Source organism: Moschus berezovskii, chromosome 17 (genome assembly GCF_049115385.1).
Source record: "Moschus berezovskii isolate FMDL1 chromosome 17, NW_MosBer_1.0, whole genome shotgun sequence".
NCBI lineage: Eukaryota > Metazoa > Chordata > Mammalia > Artiodactyla > Moschidae > Moschus > Moschus berezovskii.
In genome coordinates this window covers 45,225,917-45,236,671 of record NC_142476.1, presented here as the reverse complement: position 1 = coordinate 45,236,671, position 10,755 = coordinate 45,225,917, and the positions used below count along the sequence as shown (strand labels likewise).

The following is a 10,755-nucleotide window of genomic DNA, read 5'->3' as shown; positions in this document are numbered from 1 at the left end:
GTAGCTTTAATGTGAAGCGCAGGGAAATTAGATTCCAGGGGGCTGGGACCAAGCAGTTCACGGGGGTGGGGGGGCTGGGGGGTGGGTCTAGAAAGCAGATTGAGAACCTTGAGGGGGCTGAAACCAGATGGGGGGGTTGTAGGCCAGAGAGGTCAGCCAGGTAGAACCCCAGTGTCTGGAAGAACTGAGCTCTAGAACTACAAGCACCACATGGCAGTCGAGACCAATCTGGCCCTGCAGCGCCTGGAGCGGCCATGGTGGGACCCAGAGAGCTGGCAAGGCAGCTCCAGGTCCCTGTGGGGGAGAAAGTAGCCCAGAGCCTGCAGAGTTTAGGGCCAGAATCCAGAAATCTTGGGACAAAGGATGTTAGAACAACCCCAACCCTGAGCTGTGAGAACCCAGGGACTCAGATACACAAGCAGATCTCATCTGGCTGAGTTCCCCAAACTGAGGAGGGTGCATGGGAAACTCCCTCAGAGCTGGCTGAGGTCTCCAGGTCCTTGGAAACCCAGGTGACAAAGGGGATGCTGCTGGGTGGTGGAGAAGGGTCGTGCTTTCCACCCCATCCTCAAGCCAGCTATGTCCTGGCAGGCAGGGCTGAGGCAGGGCCATCAGGGTCCTCCTAGGGCTGTCTCCCACTTCAGCTACCTTTGCCCCCAGGCTAGAGTCAGGACAGGCGTCCTTGGCCCTTCAGACAGCTGAGGAAGCAGAGATTCCGAGAGGGATATCAGAACTGTGTGACTCTATGAACTGAGTGAGGCAGGGCTGGCCTGAGAGTGCTGAGAGTTAGCAGGGTCCCTTCTGAGAACCCCAGGCTTACATTCACCAAGGGCAGACTGGGGGACACTGTGCCGTCGCTTCCCTCTCACCCCGGAAGCTTCAGGACACTGATGGAGCCCCTTGTGCAGCTGTTCTTGCACACAGCCTCCTCCTCTCGACACCCCCCATGCTGCTTTCCAAAGGGGCCCACTGGGCCCCACATGAGCTCCTCGAGGCTTGTCAGGGTCACCAATGAGTCCCCAGGGCCCAGCTCAGGGCTAGACACAAGGTAGGCCCTCCAAGGACTTACTGTGTGTTTGCTGAGTGAATCCAGAGAACCCAGAAGACCTGGGATCCGTCACTGTTCCCTCTGCCAAGAGTCTGCGAGGGAAGGGACTGGGTCCTGGTCACCCGTGAGTCCCCAAGGGCCAATCCATGAAAGGGGGGATAGATGTAGAAAGGCAGGCACCCTACTCCGGTTGGGGAAGGGATCAGGGTAGTCTTTGGGAGAGAGACCCGGGTCCCAGGGGAAACTTCCATACCTGGGGCTCATCTACCCAGGGCCCCCCAGCACCAACCTCCAGGTGCGATGGGGTCTGGGCAGGCTTAGGAGCACGCTGAGTCCCTTGGGAGAGTCTTCACCACCTCCCCAGGGCTCCATTTCTGTCGTTTAAAGTGTTTTGTAACCATTAAGATGCTGTCCAAGTATCTCCTGATGGTATTTACATAAACTACAAGATTAGGCAAAACTGATCAGGCAAAACTAATCAAAAGAGAGTTCAGGACAGCATCTCCTCAGAGGGAAGAAGCTGACAGCCCCCACGAGGGAGACTTCCACATGGGGGCTGGTGATGCTCTACTTCTTAACCTGGGTGCTAGTTATTTTGCACGAATACATTTTTGTGAAAATTTTACTGAGCTGTGTACTCATGAGAGCTGCACTTTTCTATACCTATTTATTTTACACTTTCATAAAGTTTTTAAAATGCTAAACAACACCAAGATCATAGTAATAAAACAACATTAGTCTCCAGGTCCCCTTCACTTATGGAACCCTTACCCCATCCCTGATAGCATCTCTATGAGAAGAGAGGCCTCTGCTGGGGGTGGGTGGCAAAGGAAACCGGGAGCTGTCCTGACCTGCGTGCCTATCTACAAGAAGGCATCATTTCCACTGAGATGGTACCTTTCGGGCGAGGAGAAATAGCAGAGCTGTCTAAAATGCCTTCATTCCCACTTTCCAGGAGATTGAGAAAATGTCTCCCAATCACATCAAAAACAGAGGTGTTTTCTTTTGAGGTGGCTGGGAGGCTGAGCAAGTTGGGGGAGCGGAGGGATGGCGTTTAGTTACATCCACGACTTTTCAGAGAGTGGGGGAGGGTGCGCCGCGTCCTCCCGGCTGATGCCCTGCGCCGCCGGGTGCAGGCTCTGCCCAGCGGGGCGCCTGGCGGAGGGGCGCGGGGGGCGGGGCGCAGAGTCCCGCCCCGAAGGCGGGGCCGCCACTCCGCTCCTCCCACCGCCCACCTGCCCCGCCCCGCCTCTCACCGCCGAGGGTCCCGCAGCCGCAGCGCTCCGGCCTCTCCCCAGGCACCCGGCCGGCGCCCGCCCCCCCACCTCCGTCGCGCTCGCCTCCCGCGCCGACCCGCAGCGCCCCCAGCCCCTCCCGCGTTCCCGGCCGCCCCACGCCTCCTCTATGGGTGAGTGCGGGGCCCCCGGCCCGGGCCGGCCCCGCCATGCAGGCCGGTTGGCCTGGCTGCCTCCGCGCCGCCTCGGGGAGGGGCGTTGGCGAGGGGCATCGAGGGCCGGCCGGGGAGTTGGTGGGGGTAGGGGGGGAATCAAGGGCAGGGCAGGACCGGCTCCTTCCCCTCGGCAGGCGGAGGCTCAGCCCGCCCCCTCCTCTGGGGAAGGCCTGCTCGAGATGGGAGGTAGACGCCGGTCTCAGAATCAGGGCTGTGGGGGTCCAAACTCTGTCCCCATGTCGGGGCGCGCTTCGTCACCCCTTCCCCTGGCCCTGCAAGCTGGCCGGGGCGGGCAGCCTCTTTGCCCCTCTTCCCTGTCCCCTCTGCTGCTGCACCCCAGGAAGAGGGGCAGCTTGGAGGGGGCCAGGTTCTGGGTCAAAGATGGACAGCGGGTGAGGGGACCACTCCAGGTTCTTGCAGGAGAGACCATCCATAGAGGCTGCGATATGGAAGGCAGGAGTAGGAAGGGATCTTGGACCCTTGGAGTCCCCCTTCCCTTCACTGTCTTGCAGGAATCCCTCAGGAAACCTGGGGCCCCAAGGTCACTGATCCACCCCCTCCTTCCCCTTCCCACCCCCTACCAGTGGGACAGAGAGAGGGAGTAGCTCATTTCCAAAGATGTTTTCTCCCCCTGGAATCTGGATAATTTCCCTAGGGAGCTGCAACAAGAAAAGGGCTCTGCGCACAGATTCCCGTGCAGATAAGTTGGCATTTAAAAGAGAAAGGGACACTGCCCTCCTTTGAAGGGTGCATTGAGGAGACTGCCCCACCCCGTCCTCCGGTCGGGAGGCTCCTGGGCCCCGGGGAGCCAGGGTGCCCCTGCCTGGGGCGCACCCTCCCTGGGCCCCGCCCAACTAGTAATCCTCCTCTCCTCTCCTTTGCAGAAGACCGGAGCCTGGAAGAAGAGAAGGGACTGCGTTGTCAGAACCCTGACTGCATGGACAAGGGCCGGGCTGCTAAGGTAGGGAGGCTGGCGGGCTTGGGGGCTGCTGGGGCAGAGGGGGCAGGGTGCTAACCACCCGCTCTATCCAGGCCCAGAAATACATGGGGCCCTGGCAAGGGTGCAGCTGGCCTGGCCACAGTGTGGCCTGAGTTCAGGGGTGGGCAGGGCTGCAGTATGGCTGGTTTAGGAGGCAGAGGGGCTAACCTTGGTTCAGAAAGATCAGAGTTGGGGGGGACTTCTATGAGGGCAGCAAGAGCGGGGGTGCCTCAAAGCCCTTTCTTGCCCTGCGGTCCTTAGAGCCCTGAGGTGACAGGCCCTGCTGCTCAATGTCACTGATGAGGAAGCTGAGAATCAGCAAGCAGGGACACCCCCGACCCTGCAACCAAGGTTCTGTTCCAGTGCCCCTGGGCACTCTTCCTGGGCCACCAGGCCACTCTTCAGGCCTGGACATGGGTCAGGGACACCATGGGACTTTGTGACAGTGATTGCAGGCCTGGGGATGAGGAAGGGAAGAGGGGGCCCACTGGTCCTGGAGTGTCAGGACTTGGGAGCTAGGAGTGGACAGAACAAGAGGGATACAGATAAAAATGATGGGGGGCCTTCTGCCTGGTCTGTGCTGCCCTGTGCCTTATGTGCTGTTTGTGGCAGCTCTGCTGGGAAGGCGTGGGTCATTGCCCTGTTTTCTAGATGAAGATACCAAGGTTCAGAGAGGCCCTGTGACCTGGCCGAGGCCCCACAGCTCAGGAGAGACAGCCAGGGTTGGAACCCAGGTTGGGTCCCTCCCTGCATGCATTTGAGGGACAGTAGTGGTAACTGCCACAACTCACCGTGTCACCCTGAGCCCTGAGGATTCTTTGTCTCCTCCCTCTGGCCTTCTGACAACTGTCCCGTCATTATTCTCATTTACAGTGGAGAGGTAGCAGCTCACCTAAGAACGCATCTCTAGGATGTGGGAGAGCTGAGATTGGAACCCAGAACCCTGACTGTGTGGTGCCAGAGCCCTGTTCCTAGCCACTGTAGCTCAGCTCTGCAGCTGCAGGAGATTAAAGATGCCGCCCCATTATACCCTTCCACCTGGACACAGCCGCTTACATTCTGTACAGGAAGACCATGGCTGGAAGGAATGTGGAGGGCTGTTCTGGGGGTGGGGAGAGGAGGGGAAGGCTTCCAGTTGCCGTGGTCACCGGCAAGGGGGCGGCTGTGATGTCAGATGCAATCTGCTGGCACGGATGGTGCCTGGCATCAGGGCTCTGGTGTTGGCTGGCTGCCTCTCCCCCATATGGGGGCTCCTGGCAACAAATTGGCCCCAGTTACCCTCAGTTACATCCCGCCAGGGGCCTGTGAAGCCTTGGGGCCTCTGCCTGACCCAGAGGGGTGACAAAGGGGGCAGGCCACACTGACGCAACCTCTTCTGTGGACAGCTGCTCCTCAGGCAGGCCCACAGGCTGCCATAGGAAGGGGCAGGGGTGAGGCCTATGAGATGAGAGTTGGTGTCAGAGTGCCTGAGGACCTTCTGCAGCCTCCAGGTCTCAACTCCAGCCCAGCTGTGGGCTGCCTGCAGGTCAGCATCGCTGACGTTGGCATCAGCAGCAGACCGTCACCCAGCCTGCAGGGGGAGAGCCCTAGTTCTATCGCTGGTGGCACCCGCTTTGGGACAGGTGATTCAGACTTGGGCCACAAGGATGCCTGAGCGATCAGAGGCAGAGGGTCTAGTCAGGGAGGACATCTTGGAGGAGGTGACCTCTGATGGGAGTGAAAACGTGGACATGCCTGCATGCTAAGTTGCTTCAGTCGTGTCTGACTCTTTGTGACCCCATGGACTATAGCCCACCAGGCTCCTGGTCCCCAGGCGTCCATGGGGATTCTTCCGGCAGGAATACTGGAGTGGGTTGCCATTTCCTCCCTCAGAGAATCTTCCTGACCCAGGGATCAAAACCCGTGTCTGTTACATCTCCTGCACTGACAGGCGAGTTCTTTATCACTAAGCCTGAAAACGTGGACAGGCAGAGCAAAAGCCAAGGGCAGTCCAGGAAGGGGGAGCTGCCACAGGCAGAAGTGCAGAGGCAGAAAATAAGGGGCAGGAGGCAGGTCTTGCCAAGGGTAGGAGCAGGCTGGAGCAGAAGGTCAGAGGTGAATGAAACCCAGGTTGGTGAGAAAGGAGCAAAGAATATCCTATTGTTGATGATAAATAAGAACCACCAGTGACCAAATATGTTTAAGTGCCAGGCAGGTTGTCAGCCCCTCATGCTTGTTTCACTGAACTTTTGTGAGAACCTTAGAAGAAAAGCGTTATTATCATTCCCATGTGAAACATCAGGAAACTGAGGCTCAGAGAAATGAAAGAACTAGCCCACGTCACACAGCATGACTGGCCAAGCATAGCCTGGAATGAGATGGAGAGCCTCGTTCTTACTGTCCTCCCCAGCCATTCTAGGAACCGCTAGCAGGATGTGACTAGCATTTTGAAGGAGATGACATCATTCATTCATTCACCAAATCAGCCTGAAGCACCTGGCGCGCCAGGCCCTGTTCTAGGCCTGGAGATCTCCGGGGAACAAAGGTCCTGCCCTCCTGGAGCTGACCCCAGGCTCCCAGGGAGGAGGAGAGAAGTGAGGACTTGGGTTTGTCAGACTGGCTCCCCAGGCTGCCCTGGGGATGGGCAGGACCTTTCAACCGGGCTGGACCCTTCTGCTTCCAGGCCCACCCTTGAGGGGTTTTTGTGTGTGTGTGTGTGTGTTTGTTCTTTGGCTGCACTGGGTCTTCATTGCTTTTGTGGGCTTTCTCTAGTTGCAGAGAGCGGAGGGCTACTCTGTTGCGGTGCATGGGCTTCTCATTGCGGTGGCTTCTCTCCTTGCAGAGCATGGGTTCTAGGGCTCACAGACTTCAGCAGTTGTGGCACACCGGCTCAGTAATTATTTGCACAGGCTTAGTTGCTCCTCTGCCTGTGGACTCTTCCCGGAGAAGGGATTGAACTCATGTCCCCTACATTGGCAGGTGGATTCTTAGCCAATACGCCACCAGGAAAGTCCGAGGATTTTTGTTTGTTTGTTTGGTTTGGTTACATCTTTGTTTTTATTTAATTCTGGGTGTGGCATGCAGGATCTTAGTTCCCCAACAAGGGATTGAACTTGTTCACCCTGCATTGGCAGCATGGAGCCTTAACCACTGGACTGCCATGGACATCTCCACCCTTGAGGTTTTATTTGAGCCTCTCCTGGGTGCTGGGGCTTTTGAAATACATCAGCCACCCCACTCCTCCCTCCTGTTCCTGGAGTTCACTCTGGGGGAATGGAAATAACCAGGATGGGCTTCCTGGAGGTGGCTGCTGGTGTCCAGAGAAATGAGGGCTTATTAAGATGGAAGATAGCTGAGTGGGGATGGGGACGGATATTGGGAATGGAAGGAGTGAGCAGAGCTCAGGGGATGGGGAAAGGTAGGCACAGCTGAACAGGGAGCATCCTGAGGTCCAGGTGAGGTGTCTGAACCGCCTGTCTTGGGGACCACAGAGGGAGGTGGTGTCCCTACACTTCCCCAAGGGGAAGATGTAAAGAGTAGGGGACCTTCCTGGTGGTCCAGTGGCTAAGATTCTGCGCTCCCAATGCAGGGATCCCGAGTTCCATCCCGGGTCAGGGAACTAGATCCCACATGCCGCAACTAAGAGTTTGCTTGCCACAGCTAACGATCCCACGTGCTGCAGTAAAGATTGAAGATCCTGTGTGTCGCAACCAAGACCTGTCACAGCCAAATAACTAAATGAATAATATATTTTCAAAAGATGTATGGAGTAACCCACACCTGGGAACTTCAGGGTCACAGCCTACCCCTTTCCAACTGCATGACCCTGGGAAAGTCAGTCTACCTCTGAGCCTCAGTTTCCTCATCTGGAAGCTGAGGCTTCTGGAGTTGTGACAAGAATTAAGAGGGCTCACCTATGGAGTGCTTAGCAGAGAGCGTGGCTTGCTGTGGTGTTCAAGAGGATGCTAGTTGTGATCATGTGTTTATCGTGTGTGCAGGGGGAGAGAAACCCCTAGGCTCCCAGCATGCCCTCCTTTCTCTCCCTGAGATCTGAGACAACCTTCGGTTCCATCCTAGACCTGACCAACCCCACCCAGCCAGATGGATGGTTACTGCACAGCTGTCCTGTCCCCAGGACAGGTGTCCTGTCGGGGACCCAGAGGAAGTGTTTGCTCCCTCCCTCCCAAAGGGCCAGGTGATGACCCGGTGGGTGTCCCTACCCTCCTGGAAGTTAACCACAGGGCAGAGCCCCTAGATCTGGGCATTCTGATGGAAGTCTGTACAGGGCACCTCAGGTCACAAGGGGACAGAGAGAAGGGCTGACATTGGCCTAGGGAACCACATTTGAGGGGATGGAAGACTTGGGGTGTTTGTCCTGGAGATGGGACCCTCAGGGCATCATCCTTAAAGGCATCAGTTCTAGCAGCCACTGTGTTCTCAGCACCTGCTGTGTGCCAGGCCATGATTCAGTGCTTCTCCACGGGGACCTCATCTAGTCCTCACCCCCACCCTGTGCAGCCAGGATACGCCATCTCCATCACAGAGACAGGACACTGAGAAAAAGAGAGGGGAAAATAACTTGCCTGGGTCTGTCTCAACCAGGTCTGTCTGTCCTCAGAGCCTACCATTTCTAATGAACTGTCAGGAGGAAAGGAGCGCAGGGTGAGTTTTTCTGCAGGGTTCCCAAGGACCCTGGCAGGGAGATAGACTTTGGTTCAGTATAGGTAAGAGTCTCCAACAGCTGAAGCCATTCTCTGATACATAGGTAGTGAGCACCCCATTGCTAGAGGCAATTTAAGCAGAGAGTGAAGACTGGATTTGATGACCTCAGACTTCCCTTCCAGCTTAACATTGGGCTGTGAGGTGGCAGGGATGAGTCGCAAGGGGTGGTGTCTATGTCTAGGGGAAGGCTTGTCAGATGAAGACCAGTGGACACAGGGCAGAGGAAGGGGTGGGTCTGAGGTCCTTGTGGAGAAAGAATGGGCAGGATGTGGTGAATAATGGAAGAAGGAGTCACTTATTCTCCTGGGCAGTGCTTTGGTGGTAAGAGGTAAAGGCCACGCACCCTTGAGAATGGCCAGATTCTGGGATCTCTGGAGGTAGCTGGTTCTTAGAGATGCTGGTCAGCTGTAGATCTGGGGCAGTCCAGTGTGTGGCTGGAGAATGGGGCAAGACCAGGGAAGCAGTGCAAGTGGAACTTTGGGGCTTTAGCTAAATAATTTGGAGGGGAGAAGGTGAAGGTCTGGGGTGCCCCAGAGGCCGGGACAGAGGACCCACCACGTGCGACCTGGCTAAGATGAGCTGCCCTGGTGTGGACCAGCCCCAGGGAGGTCAGCGCTGCCAAGGATGGTGACTCCCATTAGGAAGGGGCTCCCATAGTCTGGAGGGGGCCTGATGGAGGTGGTCTAGAATTGGGAAAATGCAAGTAGGTCTGAACCAGGAGGCTGGGAGTGGGGGGTAGCAGCCCCATCATGCCAGACTCCCTAGGGAAGGGGGTAGGTGTGCTTGGGGCGGGGTATCCCCAGACACTAACCCCACCTCAAGTCCAGAACGCTGAGTTATTCTGAACTCAATCTGCTAAGGAACCACCGAAGGGCGGTATGGGCCCCTCTTTCAAGACCTACTAGGCGTGGGCCAGGAAAAAAGAGGGAGGCACGGAGCTAGGCGGGCCGTTTCTCAGGCGCCGTGGAGGGCGCAGTTCAGAATCCAGAGGAAGCCAGCCTGGCTTTGGGCGATTCCCGGGGCGGGCAGGGCCTGCGGGTGCCTCCTTCTGGACCCTAGGGGGGCAGCGTCCTGCCGCTGGCCCTGGCCGGGGGCGGGAGGGCGAGCTTTTTTCTTTAAGCCCAGGTCAAAGATTGCAGGTTTTGAACTTTCTGCAGGTCTGTCCCTTGGGGACAGTGACAACGACTTCCTTACCTCTGTCCGCAGCCCGGACCCTAGGTTACCCCCAAACGCCGGCCGACCCTCCAGCCAGCCCCTGGGCCGCGGGGCGGGGCGCCCGGGGCTTCCCGGGAGCGCAGCCCCTCCCCGGCCCAGCCGGGTGCGCCGATGGTACGTCCCGGCCCGCCCAGGTGGTAGCGCCCGCGCCGGCCTACCGTAATTCCCCTACGACCCGCGCCCCCGCCGGCGCAGAGCGGACCGAGCCCGCCCCGCGGTTCCGGTGGCCCTCGCCCTACAGGCCCCTCGGAGCTTTGGCAGTCTTGACCCGAGCCCTAGCCACTGGGGAGGAGACCCATGTCCCTAGGTGAGTCTCACGGGGAAGTTCAGAGGTGGGGTGGGTCCGGGAGCCAAGACTCCCCCTGAATTAATGGACAGAAGCCCGGGGCGGGGGGAGGGGGATACCGGGGGGAGGGGAGGGCGAGAGTCCCACACTGCCCTGGGCCTGCAGGTGGCCGTCGATGGGCGCCACTGGCTCTGCTTCCACTTACTTGAGGATGGAATGGGCTCCAGCGCCCGCCCACAATGACTGTAGGGTGGGGTCGGCTGGGAGAAATGGCCGTGAGGAGTCTGTAGAGCCCCCGCCCGCGAGAGGTTCCGAAGGGGATTTGGAGGGCTTGGTTAGGTGGTTTCGGCGACCTCGCCGCATCTGGGCGTCCATGACGGTCCGAGCGGAAAGTCCTCTCGATGCCGGCAGGGGGCGCGAGAGTCTGCACCTCGGGCCGCCTGGGTCTGGCCTGGTCCTCCCTAGGGAGAAGGGAAAAGAGCGAGCCAGAGGACCCATGGGTCTTCTGGAGACCCAGAGGCCAGGAGAGACCCTGGGCCGCTCTGATGAAAGACTGAGGAAGTGGAAGCCCAGGGGCCTCGGACCCTACCAATTCCTCTAGTTCCTTCCCCCAGGCTTGGAGGGCTCTGGGAGGATTTGTTTCACTATTCCTCTGCTCCTTTGCCAGAATCCAGACACACATTTGAACCCAGCAGCCATCCCTAGATAGAGAATTCTAGAGAACTGGCCAGTGCCCTCTTTGCACAGTTGGGAAGGACAGGAGGTAGGTAGGTGGGCCCCTGAAGCAGGTGTGCAGCCCAGGCCTGTGCCCTCTCCCCAATTCCCTCCCAAAGGGCCTTTTGTGTGGCTCTGAAATAAGAGGTGCCTGGAGAAGGTGCAGGCTTCTGGGCTGGGGGCAAAGTTCATGGACCACACAGCCTCTCCTTTTCCGCCTAGTACCTACCACCTAGTACCTACCGGTCCCAGCTGGTTGGATCCCTGAGGAGGAAGAGGGCTCACTGGCTTCTGGACTTGGTGGCATGGAGCTGGCCTGCGGAGAGGTTCTGTACACCCCTACCATCTGCCCAGCACAAGGC

General features: G+C 58.2%; 1 protein-coding gene across 2 annotated transcripts in view; it reads left to right on the top strand.

Moving 5' to 3' along the window:
* The first annotated feature begins 2,355 nt into the window (after window positions 1-2,355).
* Window positions 2,356-10,755, top strand: part of PLEKHG5 (pleckstrin homology and RhoGEF domain containing G5) — a 31,564-nt gene continuing 23,164 nt past the window's right edge. The window contains exons 1-2 of one of the 2 annotated variants that reach the window (XM_055419444.2): window positions 2,356-2,456; window positions 3,383-3,459. In XM_055419444.2, the coding sequence (XP_055275419.2) occupies window positions 2,453-2,456; window positions 3,383-3,459 (81 nt within the window). In that variant the 5' untranslated portion in view covers window positions 2,356-2,452. Of the gene's footprint in view, window positions 2,457-3,382; window positions 3,460-9,390; window positions 9,701-10,755 lie in introns of those variants that run through there. The other variant, XM_055419447.2, reaches the window with a different exon arrangement.